This window comes from Cibotium barometz, chromosome 12 (genome assembly GCF_041138505.1).
Source record: "Cibotium barometz isolate CiBa-2024 chromosome 12, ASM4113850v1, whole genome shotgun sequence".
Classification (NCBI taxonomy): domain Eukaryota; kingdom Viridiplantae; phylum Streptophyta; class Polypodiopsida; order Cyatheales; family Cibotiaceae; genus Cibotium; species Cibotium barometz.
Window position 1 is genome coordinate 20,183,012 of NC_141057.1, and position 19,886 is coordinate 20,202,897.

General features: G+C 45.4%; 1 protein-coding gene across 1 annotated transcript in view; it reads left to right on the top strand.

Annotated features, from left to right (window-relative positions):
• The first annotated feature begins 879 nt into the window (after positions 1-879).
• Positions 880-19,886, top strand: part of LOC147633153 (26S proteasome non-ATPase regulatory subunit 7 homolog A-like) — a 73,610-nt gene continuing 54,603 nt past the window's right edge. The window contains exon 1 of the mRNA XM_086806186.1: positions 880-1,176. Within this exon, the coding sequence (XP_086662312.1) occupies positions 990-1,176 (187 nt within the window). The 5' untranslated portion in view covers positions 880-989. The remainder of the gene's footprint in view (positions 1,177-19,886) is intronic.

Genomic DNA, 19,886 nt, shown 5'->3' on the forward strand with positions numbered 1-19,886 from the left:
CTGCCCAATAAATCACAAAGCAACGATTCTCGATATCCATGCACAATCAAAAGGAAAGGCTTCCAAATTGACAATGAGGTCATATTGGAAAGGGGTGGGGGTGATGTAAACTTTTTCAATTGGATGCGGCTAGGTGCCTTCCATGGTTTACCTTGAAGCCAACCACCATCCATCAAAGTCTAGAAGGGGGACATATGCATGATGGACAATACTATTGATAAAGTAAACATGCAACAATGAAGAGATCAAGTTGGGCGAGTTCATACAACCAAATGCCCAACCACATTTGTAGAAAAAAGATAGGTCATGAAGCTTGGAGAATATTCTCTTGGGCCATGGATCCTAACCAAGCAAGGAAAACCCACAACACATTGACGTGCATTAGCCTTGTCAATTCAACTGAGGTGTTTAAGTATGCAATTGCAAATTGTCATGGGCACAATTTACAAACTTTAGGAGAGCCAAGGTTTTATAATTTATAAAAGTCATTTATATTCGAAAAGGAAACCAAATAAATTTTCATGCATCTTCATGATTTGCATGGAATTCATGCAACCTCTCTCTCACTTTCTTGCACGTTTTCTCTCTGTTGGGAAGAGATTGGCATGTGTGGGGCAGTGGAGGTTGATGGTGGGCGGAGGAGATGGCGGATGTAAAACCGAATGCCACATACTGTTTGCAACGCTTGAAAAAAGGGCTTTGAATTTTGGACCTTTTTTAACCTTACCTTATGGTCGGTGAATTCGAGTGAACAGCATGGCAAAATAAATATGTACTCTAAAAAATTCGATAGGGGGACTTGAAATTTTGGACCTTGTTTAACCTTAGTGAAATCTAAACTGCTTTATATTAAATAAATAATTTCTCAAAAGCCTACATTTGGGGACTTCTACAGAAAGCCTTTGCTTCAACAACTAAAAAGACACACATTCTCTCTTCTGAGAAGGCTTCGCCCCAGCAGCAGAAGAAGAAGAAGAAGATAGGAGGACATGGACGTGGTGACATCGAGCCACATAGGGGAGAGACCCATCGAGAAGGTAGTGGTTCACCCGCTGGTTCTGCTGAGCATCGTGGACAACTACACCCGCGCGGCCAAGGAAACCCGCAAGCGTGTTGTGGGCGTCCTCCTCGGAGCCACCTTCCGCGGGCGGGTGGACGTCACCAACAGCTACGCAGGTAAGGGAAGAGGTTTCTGAACTAGGGTTTTCCCCTACGTTCTTGTACATGAAAAAAGCCATGGTTAGCTTTTTTTTTCCTTTGCACTTACCAGAATTAGGGTTTCCGTGCACACGGAGGATGGCAGAATTAATTTAGGGTATCAGGTATATAGGGTGTCTGCTAGAGGGCATGAGGTAACAAAAAGCACACATTTTTCAGTACAAAAGGGGTCCTCTCAGGGTTTTTCTTATGTAGGTATCCCACATGGTTATGGAGAGGAGGATCCACAAGTAGGGATTTGTAGGTGTTTTTCACAGATGCCCCTGGCTCACAGAGAGAGAGAGAGAGAGAGAGAGAGAGAGAGAGATTCTGTTCAAGTTTACAAAAGACCAAAGGTATAGTATATGTTTCCAAAAGTGTTAGTATCATAGAAAAAATAAAAACTAACTAGCTACCTATATAAAATCATCATATAACAAAGCATGTTATAGGGACTGTGTTATTACAAGAATCAAAGTAACCCTGCAATGGCTGAGACATGGTGTGGAAAATAAATAGCTCTGGGGTACATGTCCTCTGTCTGAAGAGGGGATGGGTGGTCATTGTGTGGGCTCAACATCTGTGACCTCATATAAGCTTTCTATATCCACAGTCTGTGATGGGGTGTCCCTGTAGCTCTAGAGTATCTTACAGATCTGGGGCTGCCATATGGAGGGTCATCTCGGTGCATGTGTGGAGCATTTCAGGAGAAGAAGGGTGCCTTGCTTCTTAGTGTATTCTTTCCTACGCAAGGATATTCAACATTCAAACTATTAGCTTGCCATGGTTTGTGGTTGGTAGTTTAGTGAAATTCACTATAGGAGGGAGAGAATCGAATGATGTTGAGAGGTATATATATATATATATAGGTTTTGCTGAGTGTAGCTGAGAAAATTTGTGCAATTTAGGAAAAGAAGGCTTGCCCTGTTTCTTACTATATTCTTTCCTACTACCTAGCCAAGATGTCTTTAGATCCTCGTAGATTCTTGATACGCAATACACAAACTATTAGCCTGCCATGGTCTCCAAAACCTGCTCTATTGTGGCTGGTAGTTTATGAGGGTACAACTGGTACAGATAAAGCTGGAACACGTACAGCAGATACTGGTGCAGCAAGTATGGGTTTTACAGGCACGATTATAGTACAGTATCTGGCTGAAACAATCGGTACAAGTATGGTTGCTGGTATAACACCTGGCGGCTGGAACACACAGCAGTAAATACAACACGGCTCCTTGACGTACCGTTGAACAGCAGCCTTCATTCGAACAACCAGCCAAAAATGACGACATTGTGCATAAAAAATGTCATGTGCACAGTGTGTATCTACCGTGTGCTACACGCACGTAAGACTAGTTTCGAGGCTTGGGGAAGCTTGGAACTAGGCAGGTTGATTGACGAGCTGAGTTAGGGATATACTAACGGGCGGGCACCCAAGTATGGACGGGCAGGCGCCCAAGTGTGGACGCCCGATGACCAGCCAAGAGCCTATAAAAGGGTGGCCAAGGCTAGTTATTGGGATATAGAGAGTCTCGTGAGTTTGTGAGAGCTCTATGGTCTTGGAGCATGGATCTAGTGCAGACGTGCACTTGCTTTACGCAGCCGAGGCCGGCAGCAATTTCGAGGCCCGCGAGGGCAGCTTCGTGGCGGTATGGGACGTCGCAAGGAGGAGATTGGTCGGTACGTCAACCTAGTTAGCTCAGCTCGTGGCTCGGTGGGGACAGCCAAGACTGTGGGCTCGCCCACGGCTGTCATGGTTGGGAGGTGAGTCAGGCCTGCACCCCCTTGTTTGTTGTTTATTCGTTTGTTTGTAGGATTCGAGTCTCGTACCAAGAACGATCACGAGGAGATCCGTGAGGATTTGACAGTGGTATCAGAGCATACCTCGTGAACGAGCAAGTTGGTAGGTAGAGAAGATGAGGTCGAAGAAAGGTATGTGTTAAAAAAGCTTGCTGTTTTTTCCGTGCATATTGCTGTTTTCAGATTCAGTATGTGTTTTTTCTTCATCAAAGAAACCCATGTTGATGGGAGATGGTAGAAGGGTTGATTGCTTTGCGAGAAGTAGGAGAGACTCGTTTGTGCAGTCGCATGAACGTAGAGAGAAATAAAAAAAAAGCATCTTTGTTGCTTTTGGTTGAACGCGAACGAGAGCAAGCGTGTGAGAGGAGGCGCTGGCGGATGTAGCGTTGGCTATCGGAGGCTGGCAGTCGGCCAGGCCTCTGTAGGCGACCCTGTAGGTGGGCGCGTGGGCTGCGTAGCCTGTCGGCCAGGCTTGCCAAGCCAGGCGGCCGGGCCTGTGTAGCCAGCCCAAGCAGCGTCGAGGCCAGGCCAAGCGGGCGCCCAGCCCAGCGAGGCAGGCGGCCTGCGTCGCCTTGTGGCCAGGCTTACGTGAGGGCTGGCGCAGACCACTTACGCGCACTCAGGCGTCGGCGGGACATCAAGCGCCGGCAGCAGTTGGCGATGGCAGACAGTAACGTCGGCAGCACACCGGCGACGCTAATCCAGGAGGAAAGAAAAAAACACACGAAAAGCACTCGTTTTTTGGGCTTTCATTTTTTTTTGAGTTTAAATTTTTTCAAAAGTTTAAAAGATCCCTCCTCCAAGGTTTCAAAGGTGTTTTATTTTTTTAAAGAACCTAGAGGCTAGAATATATATATCCATATATATATATTAATATTATATATATATATTTAAAAAAAAACACAAAAGCAAAAGCTACAGATAGCTTTTGGGAGTTTTTAGTTTTTTTGGAAACCTTTATAAATCCCCTTAGGTGGGCTTCTTGCCACACATCTCTCAAGTTTTCAAGCTCTCAAGCTCTCAAGTTCCCTTGCACTTTCATTGTGCAAAGATTGAATTTTCTCTCCACTTACTCTCTTCACGATGTCGACCCAAGAATCAGAGTTGAAGCCCCTTGTGGAACGCGAAGGCTTGCCGGCTACGGAAGGTACCGATGCTGATCTTTTTGACGATTTTGTGTCAAAATCAGATTTCCAAGAGTTCAAAGTAGCTCTCGAAGCTTCTTCGTCGGAACGTCAGGCACAAATCGCAGCCCAGATGCAAGCTTTGCAGAACTCCATCGCTCTCTTGACCACTATCCTCTCTACTTTCTCGGGTATGGATATCTCGGCTTCTGCTTTAGGCCCCAACATTACTCCGGAACCGTTCGGGGGCGAGCAAAAGCAGCGCACCAAGTAGATCGTGGACACTTGGTTACATAAGTGGCAAGTTCACTTTTAGTTTCATCCATATGATGATGGAAAGAAGATCCAGTTAGCAGCAGGTTTCCTGTCCGGTAAAGCTTTGCTTTGGTGGAAGGAACTCAACCCTAAGCCAACGACTTGGGCACAATTCGAAGACGTCTTCAAGAAAGAATTCCTCAAGAAAGAGGATGATTATGATGTTGTTGCCCGGTTTTCAGCTTTGACCATGACCTCGCAGCACCTCACTCATGAGGTCTACCTCCAGAAGTTTCGTGACTTGCAGATGAAAGCTACAAAGATGGATCCCGCTACTCTTTTGGGGTTTTTCGTAGCTGGTTTACCAGACTCATACCGATTACAGGTTAAAAATAACAAATGTAAAACTTTGGACGAGGCCATTCTCTGTCATGGTCCTGTGAAAATGGAACAGCACAAGTGTGGGCATGGTGTGAAAAGATGCACGGGGAAGAGGGCTTGAGCTCTTGCAAGCACACACACTCACAAAACCCTAATAGAGAACACACAAGGTGAGAGGCTGAAAATCTTCTTCTTCTTCACTCAACACTCAACACACCATATATAAGAATAAGAGTACACACAATATGAAAGGTACTCAACCAATACATACACGGGTTCTCTATAGTGTGAACCCGACTAAATGATCTGGCGCTATAACTATGTCAGTCTCTAGAATGGCTGTCACACAGCATGTCATCCCACTGGCCGCATATCACCCAAGATCTCACCAACCATGCCAGTGGTGTAAGTGTGGGGCCTATCTCCCAGGCGGGTCATCAGTGTCCACCGCCTCACTAGATGAGCTCGATATCTCAACACTCCCCCTCGAGCTCAACTCCATCTCATGTACACCAAGCGAAGCCCTGAATCTGCGGAGCTTCTCTGTACCCAATGCTTTGGTGAAGATGTCAGCTACCTGATCCTCTGTGCTGACATAAACAAGGTCAAGATCTTCTGCCAAGATCTTCTTTTGACGAAGTGGTAGTGGACTTCTATATGCTTTGTGCAAGCATGAAAGACTGGGTTCCTGGCCAACTGTATACTGCTAATGCTGTCACCGAAAATGACAACTTGTCTATCCACTGATAGACCCAAATCTGCAAGTAGCATTCTCAACCAAGCTACCTCACATGCTGCCATAGCAGCTCCTCTGTACTCGGCCTCTGTACTGGATAGAGCAATCGTAGGCTGCTTCTTGCTGCTCCAAGTCAGAGCAGCACTCCCCAAAGAAAACATGAATCCACTAGTAGATCTTCTATCTGAGAAACTACCAGTCCAATCAGCATCTGTGTACCCATGTACACATATCTCTGTCCCAGTCTCATAGAATAGTCCACAATGCAAAGTAGACTTCTCAACCAAGCTACCTCACATGCTGCCATAGCAGCTCCTTTGTACTCGGCCTCTGTACTGGATAGAGCAACCGTAGGCTGCTTCTTGCTGCTCCAAGTCACAGCAGCACTCCCCAAAGAAAACATGAATCCACTGGTAGATCTTCTATCTGAGATACTACCAGCCCAATCAGCATCTGTGTACCCATGTACACATATCTCTGTCCCAGTCTCATAGAATAGTCCACAATGCAAAGTAGACTTCACATACCTCAGTATGCGTCTCACTGCATCCAAATGCGATTTCCGTGGAACCTGCATAAACTGACTCACCAACCCAACAGCATAGCGCAAATCTGGTTTGGTGATCGTCATGTAGATCAAACTTCCTACTATGCGCCTATACATAGTAGGATCCTCCAAGATCTCTCCTGAATCTGCACTCAACTTGCCATTGTGATCCAATGGCACAGAAATAGGCTTACAGCCTGTCATACCATACTTGGACAACATGTCCAAGCCATACTGTCTCTGCAGTAATCCAATACCATGTGGTGACCTAATCACCTCAATGCCCAAGAAATATCTGAGCTCCCTCAGATCCTTCATCTCGAACTTCTGTCTAAGCAAGATCTTTACATCAAAGATCTCTGCATCATGGTCCCCCGTAATGATCAAGTCATCTACATAGATGACAACAAGCACAACTCCTCTATCACCATGTCTCACATACAACGAGAAATCTGCATTAGCTACATGAAAGCCAATAGTGACAAGATATTCAGAAATCTTGTCAGACCATGCTCTTGGTGCTTGCTTTAAGCCATACAAGGCTTTCTTCAACCTGCAAACATGCTCGGGGTGACCCACATCCTCATAACCAGGTGGCTGCAATATGTACACCTCTTCTTGCAAATCCCCATGCAAGAATGCATTCTTTACATCCATCTGATGTAAAGACCATTGCTTTGACGCAGCCATTGCTATCACAACTCTCACCGTTGCCATCTTGGCAACTGGGTTGAAAGTTTCCTCATAATCAATCCCATATGTCTGTGATATCCTTTGGCTACCAATCTAGCCTTGTACCTGCTTACGCTTCCATCACTGTTATGTTTAACTTTGTACACCCACTTGCATCCAATGGCTTTCTTGTCTTCAGGCAATTGCACTAAATCCCAAGTTTCATTTTCATATAGTGCATCCATCTCCTCATCCATAGCTTTCTCCCAACACACATTTCCAACAGCCTCATCAATGCATGTGGGCTCTACAACCTGCATAACCTTTGCCATATATGCATAGTGATGTGCCACAACCATCGTATGTAAATCTCTACACAGGGTTCTTCACTCTCCCTGATCTTCGCAGCTTTTCATTCATGGCTTCCATAGCCTTCTTTACACCAGGTGTTCTCATAGCTGGGATTCCAAGCTCTTCATCAAGGCTCATATCTGAGCCACTAGACTCTCCATCAACATGAGAATGCCCTGCAGAAATGTCAGGCATACCAAGGGGCTCAACCTTTTTCTCTTTCCCTTTACGTGATGTACTAATCACATTTGCAGGACTGGTATTATGACGCAGCCTGCCACTCCATGGTCTATCAACAGACCCACTAGATGAGGACTCTCCTGGTCCACTCAAAGACTGTGATTGCTGACCTGCATTCTGTGCAACCACACTTACACTCACATCAGCCCCAACAGCTTCTTTTTCAACAGCATACCAGTTGCTCATCTCATCAAAGACAACATCCCTGCTTACCCTCAACTCACGTGTAGCAGGGTTATAACACCTGTATCCCTTTTGCTCAAGGGAATATCCAATAAACACACATTTTTCAGCTTTCGGATCCAGCTTAGTTCTCAGCTCATCTGGCACATGCACATATGCAATGCATCCAAAGACTTTCAGATGAGACAAATCTGGTTTTCTGCCAGTAAACCTCTCCTCTGGAGTTACATCATGTATGGCTGCAGTTGGAGTCCTGTTCATGATGTATACTGCTGTAGAAACAGCCTCAGCCCAATAGCTATGCGACATATTTTTCTCTTCCATCAATGCTCGCGCAATCTCAGCAATGTGACTGTTTTTCCGCTCAGCAACTCCATTTTGCTGCGGAGTGTATCTGCATGTAAACTGTCTCCGAATACCATTCTTCTTCAAAAATTCAGAGAACTCATTGGAGAAGTACTCTTCCCCTCCATCTGACCTTAGGCACTTTACATATTTCCCTGTTTGCTTTTCAACCAAAACTCTGAAATTCTGAAAGTGAGTGAACACCTCACTCTTCTCCTTCATGAAATATACCCGCACTTTCCTTGTGTAGTCATCAATGAAAGTCACATAATACCTGCAGCCTCCCATAGATATGGTCTTCGTAGGACCCCATACATCTGAATGCACAACATCTAGTGCATTTCTGCTCACATATCTGTTATGTGGAAACACATGCTTTGTTTGCTTCCCAAATTGGCATGCTTCACATATTTTCTGCATACCTTCCACTTTAAATTTTGGCAGCCCTGTCACAATTCCTTTTGTCTGCATAGACTTTAATCTCTGCACATTTACATGTCCAATCCTTTTATGCCAAATGTCTGTGTTTGCAACAATTCTTGAACCATTTGCAAACATCGCAGCACTCATTTTAGGCATGTCTACATTCAATGTAAACATTCTGCCCACTCTGTTGCCTTTTGCAACCAACCTGCACTTGTCTTTAAAGTCTTCAACATAACAACCATCAGGGTTAAACCGAACCTGTAAACCCTGCTCAATCATCTGGCCAACTGAAACCAGATTCTTTGATATGTTCGGTACATGAAGTACATCTGCAAGGTACTTCACTTTGCCATCCTGCATAGATAATGGCACATCTCCAACATGGGCAATTGGATGAGCAGTGTCATCCCTTGTTTCCACAAAACCTGGTCTTTCCGGGTTTTTCATTTCCTTGAACCACTTCCCATGACTCGTCATGTGATTCGAAGCGCCTGAATCCACATACCATACATTATCTTTTTGTGCTGCATCAACATTTTCAGACATGGCATTCACGACATGCTGCATAACAAACAACCTTTCATTATCCTCATTATTTCTGCTCGAGGATGCATATTTGTTTTGCTGCACTTTCCCATTTTGCATGTCAGCTTGCTTCTTATAACATTCTGCCTGCACATGTCTAGGCTTACCACAATAATAGCATTCACGTGCATCATTATATTGCCTTTGCCAATTTCCACGGCCTCTTTGACTCTCCCTGCCTTTGAATTTGCCTCTTCCACCTGCGTGTTGTTGTTGTTGTTGATTCTGGGACTGTTGTTGTTGGTGCTGCTGTTGGCCATAATTCTGATTACCTGTTCGGCCACCTCCTTGACCGCGTCCATGGCCTCCTCTATCTCGTCCTCTTCCTGAACTCGTGTAGAAGGCCTGTTGCTCTGAACTGTTTTTGCTTTGTGAAGACTGTTGGTCTTCACCCAAGCTCTTCTCTTCGATAATCAGCATAGACACCAAATCTGTAAAGTTGGGAATGTTTTCTCGAGTCTGAATGGACGTCTTGAACGCCTTGTATTGTGGCCCGAGACCACGTAGACAGACTTCCACCTTGTCATCATCATCTACTGACACACCAATAGATGCAAGGGATTCCACAATACCCTTTATCTTCAGCGCATAGTCATTCACAGACATGCTCTTTTTCTCCACAGTATGAAGTTCATTCTTCAACTGTATCTTACGTGCCTTGGTATTTGTGTCATAGAGCTTTACCAAGGTGTCCCACGCCTCCTTGGGAGACTTGGCATCCTGAATGTGCCCAATCATGGTGTCCTGTATACTAATGGAGAGCCAATACATAACCTTCCTGGCTCCTTGGTTCCAGTCTTTAAACTCTTTCACATCTGCAGCAGTCGGATTTATATCCGGTATCTCCGGTGCCTCTTCATGCTCACCTTCTATGTAGTCCCAATAGCCTTTTCCCATCAGGAAATTTGTCAACCTGAACCTCCAAGCATGGAAGTTATTCTTATCAAGCTTCTCAGCCACAATCTAGGTTATCCCATCATTTGACATCTTGCCAAACACACAATTTTACCAAAAGCAGCACTCTGGTTTATTTGCACAAACTGTTGTATTTTCTGCAGCGGTAGTGTAGTACTCTCAAATGTCACAACCAGTGACTTCAATGTGCATACATACACCCAATGGCAACTGTAGACCTCTTTGCAGCACCCACAGTGTCTGCACAGTTAATCTGTCTTCCTGCAGTTCTTAAAACAGAGTTCTGCAGAGAATTGATGACTTACCCGCAGTGCTCGAAATTGCCTGCTTTTTGAAAAACGGAGGTCCAGACGCGCTCGAAACGCGTTTTCGGCGCACAATATGAAGTCCGATAGGACAAAATAGTAGCCCTATAGCTTTACTCCCGCGAAGAAAGCTCCTCAATCAGAGATCGTTTGCCGGTGCCTCCCGTAGAGCTCCGGACAAGGGTATAGTCACCAACACAAATAGGGAAGAGTAGTTGAAGCTCTTACCCTCGTACCGCTTCCTGTGGTTCTCTTGCTTGCAGTTCAGCCCTTAGCACGAACCAGGCTCTGATACCATGAAAAGATGCATGGGGAAGAGAGCTTGAGCTCTTGTAAGCACACACACTCACAAAACCCTAATAGAGAACACACAAGGTGAGAGGCTGAAAATCTTCTTCTTCTTCACTCAACACTCAACACACCATATACAAGAATAAGAGTACAAACAATATGAAAGGTACTCAACCAATACATACACGGGTTCTCTATAGTGTGAACCCGACTAAATGAGCTGGCGCTCTAACTATGCCAGTCTCTAGAATGGCTGTCACACAGCCTGTCATCCCACTGGCCGCATATCACCCAAGATCTCACCAACCATGCCAGTGGTGTAAGTGTGGGGCCTATCCCCCAGGCGGGTCATCAGTGTCCACCACCTCACTAGATGAGCTCGATATCTCAACATGGTGGTTGCTGAGTCAGAATATTGAATGATTCACATGGGGGGTGCCCGGACAGAGTTAAAGATGTGTGGACATCCCTAGGTGTGAAGGGGGGGAACTAGAACATTAAACTTTTAATGTTTATTAAAGTTGCCCCTAGGCCTTAGTGGCCCCTAGGGACTTTAATAACTTTTAAAGTGGGGGGTCCTAGGATTATTATGGAGAGGGGCCCACTCCACTTTTGGAGTGTGTGCTTCTCTCTCCCCCCTCTCTCTCTAGCTTTTGGAGAATCGTGGAGCATACTTGCTAGCTCTCATGCGTGGAAAAGCAGGAAGAGGAAGAGTCGACTGAGAAGGTGTGCTGTTGTTGTTTTCTCTGTGCAAACCAGCAGTACAGCACTGTACGGACAAGTTGCTGGCACATGCTCTGGTACAGGCGGCGCACAGGAACTGCTGCGTGTACATCGGCTGTAGGAGCAGGCGACTAACATCAGGTGGCTGCTGGTCCTGGTACAGGCCGTAGAGCACTGTACGACTGCCGTACAGTGTACGGACAGGACTGACATAGGCTGCGCTGGACAGAACTGCTGCTGGCGGCGCTGGACAGGTTCTGGACAGGTTGACTGCGCAGGTATAGGCGTGTACAGGTGCTGGCTGCAGGCGGTGTTTGCAAGGATAGCTTTTGGCACGTATCTCGAGGCAGTACAAACCGGTACAGGGCTGCTTTTCAGATCTGTACAGTCAAGTACAGCATATAGTTGGACACAAGGAGGAGGGTACAGACAAGTACGTACATGCGTGTGAAGCAGGGTTGTGGAAACACGTGCCTGCAAGTACAGATTGGTACTGTTGCTTCCTCCAGTGCAAATATACGGGCTGATTTTGGTAAGCTCCACATCTGTTCATCTCTCTCTCTTTCTACTGCTTGATGTCTGTTGCAGATTTGAGTTATCTGGCCCCTTGTGAGAGGAGGGGTATGGCAGATTGACAAGGGTTGAGACAAGAGTTTGGACAGTACATGTATGTATGAGCTGAGATGTTGAATCATGTACATGAGTTATGCCAGATGTATGCTCATGGCTGCCTTGCTTAGTGGTCTTGGTTGATCAGAGGGAGGCACGGTGTGTTATTTTGAGAGACAGATCTGTGTGCATAGATCCTCTGTGCTAAGAGGTATTGTGGGCCGTCAGATTGGACATACAGGTGTAATCTCTTGGCTGATTTTTGTTGTACTCAGCCATTCATATTTTTGGAATTGAATAAAGAAATACCGCAAGGGGCGCCAAGCTTTGGGACCAACAGGTGTCGCCTTGTTTTCAGATTTGGGCACTCGAGCCCCAATCTTTTCTGTTTTCATATCTAGACTACAAGTGGACAGGTGATTGCTAGTCTACCGCACTCTGGTTTCTATCAGAGGCCGGTTTCAAGGTTCCGTTGCCGGGACCAATCATCAACTTTCTAAAGGGGGTGAGCTCGTGGTTGCCTCGAAGAAAGCCATCGCTGAAAAATTCAGCAAACATGTCTGATACAGAGGATGAGTACTTCTATCATGAAGAGGAAGAACAAGAGACTTCTCCTGAGAGAGATGTATCTGGGGATATTCATGCAGGAGAACAGGTTGCAGATGTTGAGCCTTATGAGGATGTAACACAGCCAGAGGATGTGCATGGTAAAGAGGATGATGCTTGGTTCAAAGATTGTTTGGCTAGTGTTATGGATGTATTTATGCAGCTCACACAGAGTGAGAGATTTGCTGAATTTATGAGATCCCGCACAGAGCCCGAGAAAAAGAAGAAGAAGGTTCGATCTAAGAATCTTCCACAGGGTGATAGTGGTGCCATCCCACAGAAACCATCTTTTGGCCAGTTTTCGAACATGCAGCGTGCTTATTGTGCAAACTCTCAGAGTTCCTTCTATGGACAGCCACCTATTCCTCAGCAGAACATGCATCCAGGTTATTTTGGTGGTGGCTCGGTGTTCCAATCCATGACTGGGGGTTATCCTCAGGGAGGCATGGGTATGCATGGGCCTTTTGGACCTAATTTTCAGCCTGGTATGCAGGGGAATTTGTATGGTGGTATGCAGTCCGGTATGCAAGGAAATATGTTTGGAGGCATGCAACCTGGGATGCAAGGCAATATGTTTGGTGGTATGCACCCAGGTATGCATAATGGAATGTTTGGAAACATGGCTGGAATGTATGGTATGCCTGGTGTGGGAATGGGAAATGTCGACCCGATGATGGGCATGAATGTTGGGGGCAGCAATCTTGCGAAGCTACTTCCATATGATAATCTAACGCCTATGGGAAAGGCGAAGGATTACAAGGAAGGGGGAGCTGCAGTGAAGTTTGATACATTCAGTGGGACCAAGGATAAACTTAAAGCACTTACCTTTTTATAGCAGTTTGATGCTGCTTTTTCTGGTGGGAATTACACAGAGTCTTCTAAGGTGAGGAAAGCTGCCACTTTTCTGAAGGGCAATGCTTTGCAGTGGTGGTCTACTCTTCTTTTGCAGGACATAGCACCCACTACATGGGTTCAATTCAAACAGGTTTTCTCTTCCATATGGCTCACATCTACGTTTGAGGTGGATGTTATGACCGCATGGCACAAATTGGATGCTTCAAAGTGTGATAATTTGGAGGATTATAATAAGAAGTTTTGGGAAGCATTACTCCCAGTGACTTCTTATCGTGCGGTGCCATTATCTGAGCAGGTAGAGAAGTATTGTTGTGGGCTGCCCAAAGAGGTGCGAGATTATTGTATCAAGACAAGAGTAACGAACATGTCACAGATGATTGAAAATGCTATGACAGCTAATGCGTTACTCACTAGTGGATCATCTGGGTTTAAAGGCAGTAAGAAATTGAGCAAGAAAGCTGAAAAATTTGGGCATGCTTCTCGTGATGCTAAAGGGTCTTCAGAGACGAAGTATAAGAAGTTGCCAATGCCCAAGAGGACTTCTGAGGAAAGACAGGTTTTGAGAGATGCTCATAAGTGTTTTTATTGTACTGAAGAGGGGCATATGTCATTCAATTGTCCCAAAAGAAAGTCCCAAAAGGACTCTGACAATAAAGGAGAGCCCAAGCCAAAGAAACAAAAGCCTTTTGCAGGCTTAGTTCCTGATCTTGTGGGGGAACAGCTAGGTGGTGAAGCAACAGAGTCGTGCAGGGCATGGGCAAAGTGAGAGATCAGAATGCTTTGATCTTCTTTGACACAGGTGCTAGAGCCAATTTCATTTCACCAGATTTGGCTGGCCAATTGGGGATTCGCGCAGAGGAGATGGGGCCGTTACATGAGGCTAATATGGCTTGTCCAGGGTATGCAAAACCCGTTACTCCTATCATTGAGAAGCTTCGGCTTCATTTGCAGGGTTATGTGGACAGCGAAGAGTTCTTCATCATGCCTTTGGATGGCTGTGATGTTTTGTTGGGGATGCCATGGTGCCACAGAGTACATGTAGTGGTGGATACTTACAGTAGGAAAATTACTCTGACTCATAGAGGGAAAGAACATGTATTGGCTGTAAAACTCAAGGGGAATTTGTTCCTATTGTATCCGCTTCGACGATTTCATCAGGAATGAACTTGATTTATGTAAAGGATGCACAGGATGATGAGTCTAAGTCTAATTTGTCTATGTTAGATAAGGACAGGACTGATTTCTTATGTGGGTTTCAAGACTGTTTTTCCAAGTCATTGCCAGGAGAACTTCCTCCTGAGAGGCCAAAAGATCATGCCATTGATCTGATTCCTGGTAGTACTCCACCGAATAGACCGCCGTACCATGTTAGTGCAGCCCAACAGGAAGAGATTATGAGTCAGGTGCAGGAGCTTTTAAATAAAGGGTTGATACAGCCTAGCTCATAAGCCTTTTGCTCACCTGTGCTCTTAGTGCAGAAGAAGGATGGTTCTTGGCGCATGTGTATTGACTACAGGGCGCTGAACAAGAATACCATCAAGAATCGATTCCCCATACCGAGGATCGATGACATCTTGGACCGCTTACAGGGCTCCACAGTTTTTAGTCGTATTGACTTGAAAAGCGAGTATCATCAGATACGCATTAGACCTGAGGATGTGCATAAGACAGCATTCCGAACCACGTTTGGGTTGTATGAGTTCTTAGTTATGCCCTTTGGTTTGACAAATGCGCCTGCCACATTTAACAGAATGATGGACAGGATTTTCAGGCCTCAGAGAGTTTGTGGGCACATTCTTTGATGATATGATTGTGCATTCACAAACTGAGGAAGAGCATAGAAGGCATTTGGCCATTGTGTTTGCAGAACTCAGAAACCATAGGTTGGTTGTTAATGGCAAGAAGAGTGAGTTCTTTTTGCAGGAGATACATTTCTTGGGGCATATTGTGTCTGCAGTCCGTATGGATCCAGCAAAGGTGGAAGCAATACTTAATTGGCCAGCTTTGAGGACCGTGCATGATGTACGCAGTTTTCTAGGATTGTGTTCCTATTACAGGCATTACATACGACACTTTGCTGAAATTGCTTCGCCTCTTCATGCTTTGACGAAGAAGGCAACTCCGTTTAGATGGGCTGATCGGGAACTTACAGCATTCAAAAAGCTCAAAGAAAAGCTTACTTCAGACCCAGTATTGGTGTTACTGGACCTCAGAAAGGCTTTTGTTGTCTAGTGTGATGCATGTGGAAGTAGCATTGGTGCAGTTCTCATGCAAGAGGGACATGTGATAGCCTATGAGAGTAGAATATTGCAAGATGCTGAGAAGCATTTACAGGTTTATGAGAAAGAGACGTTGGCTGTAATTCACGCTCTTTCTACATGGAAACACTACTTGCTTGGGGCTGATTTCACTGTGCAGACAGATCATCAGACCTTGCGCTATTTCCTCACGCAGACTAAGCTTTCAGAGAAGCATATGCATTGGGCAAACTTTTTGTCAATGTTTCACTTCCAGATTGTGCATGTGGAAGGCAAAAAGAATGTAGTGGCAGACGCTTTGTCACGCAAGCCACCCACAGGTCTCTGTAGTTTCACTTGCTTATCATCATGAGCTTGATGAAATGAAAGAGCAGTATGCCCATGATGAGGATTTTGAAAGGTTGTATGATCAGATGTCTGAGGGTCAGCGGCATGAGCACTATACTCTCGGAGATGGGTTTTTATTGATGCATGGCAGACTGTGTTACCAGGCCATTGCGACTCAAGGTTATGATTGAAAGTCATGCTCCACCGTATGCAGGTCATAGAGCTATTGACGCCAGGTCAAAGCAGTGGAGACTTTCTTTTATTGGCCAACCTTGAGAAGAGATGTTGATGCCTTTGTGAGGCAATGCATTGTATGTCAGAAGGTAAAGTTTGACCGTCAAAAGACACCAGGGTTATTAGAGCCTTTACCTATTCCAGATAGACCTTGGAAGAGCATTGCCATGGATTTTGTATTTGATCTTCCACGGACATTAATAGGAAATGATGGCATCTGGACTATCATATGCAGGTTCAGTAAGCAGGCTCATTTCATTCCCGTGCGTAAGACGATCAAAGTGGATCATATGGTGAAGTTGTTCATGGCGAACATCTTCAAGTATCATGGCTTGCCTACGTCTATTATTAGTGACCGTGATCCACGGATGACGAGTTTATTCTGGAGAGGGTTGTTTGACAACATGGGTACAACTCTCAAGTTTTCATCGTCATTTCATCCACAGACAGATGGTCAGTCAGAAGAGGCTAACTCTACAGTGTTGGATCTTCTCAAGTGTTATGTGTCAGAGCACAAGCAACAATGGGAAAAGTATCTTCCTTTGGTGGAGTTTGCATATAACAACACTGTACATACCTCGACAGGCAAGGCGTCTTTTGAGATTGTGGAAGGAGGGAAGAAGGCACCACCCATTTTGCATACAAAGGATAAGATCTTTGAGGCTGATCAGTATGTGGAAAGTTTGGATGAAGCTTATCGGAGAGTTAAGTTGGCACTCCAGAAAACTCAGCAGAAGCAAAAGAAAGCCGCAGACCGTCATAGACGTGATTTACAGTTTGCATTGGGTGATTGGGTTCTTTTGCGCTTTGAAAAGGCTAGACTCAAGAAGATGAAGGGTAAAGAGCGCTTATTCCCTAAGTTGAGCATGCGTTATTATGGGCCTTTTCAGGTTTTGGAAAAGATTGGTGAGGTAACCTATCGTTTGAAGTTACCAGATCACTGGAGGATTCACAATGCTTTTCACTTGAGTCTTCTTAGACCTTTCCGTGGGGATGTGCCTGAGGATGTATCAGATGAGGCTCAGCCGGAAGTTGAGGAACTTGATGAGGTTCTGATTCCAGAGCAAATACTGGCACATAAAGAAAGGAAGGTACGAGGTAAAGTTTTCCGTCGCTATCTTGTGAAGTTCAAGAACTATTCACCGATGGATGCGAAGTGGATGGAGGAAGGTGACTTAACAGATTCACCTCAGGTTTTGCAGCTTTATCGCGATGCCTTTGAGTTAGAGCCGACTCTTGTTGTGGCTCATTCAGGTTCAGCAAAGCATGGGTCTGGAGCATTACCTGATGCTCAAGAGGGGGTAGCACCTCCACTCCCTTGATACAGACAGGCTCAGATGACATCTAGAGGTTGCTTGGTGCAGTTTTTTTATCTCACCCGAAGGTACTGAGACTGACAGTACATCTGTTTATGGGACTTCTATGATATATGTGTACTAGTCACATGAGATTTTGTGGATATGTATGGTTCACAGTGGTATACAACTTGGACTATTACTATGCCATTGGTTTGTAGTGAATGTTGATACATGTGTATGGCTTAGAGAGATTGGGACGTTGATCTTGCCATATTGTATATTTCACTTTGGATATTTTGCTCTATCACCAGAATGCAATCGAGGACGCTTGCCATTTTTCAAGAGGGGGGTATGTCATGGCCCTGTGAAAATGGAACAGCACAAGTGTGGGCATGGTGGTTGCTGAATCAGAATATTGAATGATTCACATGGGGGGTGCCCGGACAGAGTTAAAGATGTAAGGACATCCCTAGGTGTGAAGGGGGGGAACTAGAACATTAAACTTTTAATATTTATTAAAGTTGCCCCTAGGCCTTAGTGGCTCCTAGGGACTTTAATTAAACTTTTAAAGTGGGGGGCCCTAGGATTATTATGGAGAGGGGGCCACTCCACTTTTGGAGTGTGTGCTTCTCTCTCCCCTCTCTCTCTCTAGCTTTTGGAGAATCGTGGAGCGTACTTGGTGGCTCTCATGCGTGGAAAAGCAGGAAGAGGAAGAGTCGACTGAGAAGGTGTGCAGCTGCTGTTTTCTCTGTGCAAACCAGCCGTACAGCACTGTACGGACAGGCTGCTGCAGGCACATGCTCTGGTACAGGCGGCGCACAGGAACTGCTGCGTGTACATCGGCTGTAGCAGGCGACTAACATCAGGTGGCTGTTGGTCCTGGTACAAGCCGTACAGCACTGTACGACTGCCGTACAGTGTACGGACAGGACTGACACAGGCTGCGCTGGACAGAACTGCTGTTGGCGGCGCTGGACAGGTTCTGGACAGGCTGACTGCGCAGGTATAGGCGTGTACAGGTGTTGGCTGCAGGCGGTGTTTGCAAGGATAGCTTCTGGCACGTATCTCGAGGCAATACAGACCGGTACAGGGCTGCTTTTTAGATCTGTACAGTCAAGTACAGCATATAGTTGGACACAAGGAGGAGGGTACAGACAAGTACGTACATGCGTGTGAAGCAGGGTTGTGGAAACAAGTGCCTGCAAGTACAGATTGGTACCGTTGCTGCCTCGAGTGCAAATATACGGGCTGATTTTGGTAAGCTCCGCATCTGTTCATCTATCTCTCTTTCTACTGCTTGATGTCTGTTGCAGATTTGAGTTATCTGGCCCCTTGTGAGAGGAGGGGTATGGCAGATTGACAAGGGTTGAGACAGAGTTTGGACAGTACATGTATGTATGAGCTGAGATGTTGAATCATGTACTTGAGTTATGCCAGATGTATGCTCATGGCTGCCCTGCTTAGTGGTCTTGGCTGATCAGAGGGAGGCACAGTGTGTTATTTTGAGAGAGAGATCTGTGTGCATAGATCCTCTGTGCTAAGAGGTATTGTGGGCCGTCAGATTGGACATACAGGTGTAATCTCTTGGCTGATTTTTGTTGTACTCAGCCATTCATATTTTTGGAATTGAATAAAGAAATACCGCAAGGGGCGCCAAGCTTTGGGGCCAACAGGTGTCGCCTTGTTTTCAGATTTGGGCACTCTAGCCCCAATCTTTTCTGTTTTCATATCTAGACTACAAGTGAACGGGTGACTGCTAGTCTACCGCACTCTGGTTTCTATCAGAGGCCGGTTTTACATTCAGCTCGTATCTATGATGATACGATGGTCTCTTCCAAGTCGAAACCCGATACCGAGCAGGGGAACAAGCATAAAAGAAAGTTCTCCGCACCTATGGCTAACACGACTGAAGGCAAGTCTTCGGACCAACCTTCGAAGAATTCAAGTTCGACACCAGCGAAGAAGAAATGACTCCTTAGGGCTTTAAAGCTCAAGAAGGAAGGACGTTGTTTTATCTGCGAAGAAAAAGGACACATGCGTAACGAGTGCCCAAAGCAAAAGGGTACCAAGACTAACGGGTAGACTTGTTATTAGGGATTGAGTGGTTTAAGACTCTTCAAGTCCAGATAGATTGGTCTAGTCATATTTTTTCTTTTCAGCATATGGACACTAAGTATAGTATTTTAGGTGATTGTATTCATCCCTCTCGGGGACCTCTTGTAAATACAATTGATTTTGGAAATATAATGGATTCTTCTTTGTATACCGCTTTCCATTGTGTATTGATTCCACTTTCTTCTTTTCTCATCCCTTCCTTGGATGTAAATGAATTAAGTGTGTTTGAAAGCAAAGAATTACAGAAGATACTTGATTCGTTTCAAGACGTATTTCCTAAGGAACTGCCATCAGGTTTACCACCTGAACGGGCAGTAGATCATCGTATTGACTTGATCCCTGGTGCTCATCCTGTCAGTATTCCACCTTACAGGAGGAGCCAGGCCGAGGAAGATGAGTTGGCTAAACAACTCGAAGATTATTTCAAGATGGGCCACATCCGTCCAAGTAAATCACCTTGGGGTGCACCTGTGTTGCTTAGGAGAAAGAAGGACAATACATGGAGAAT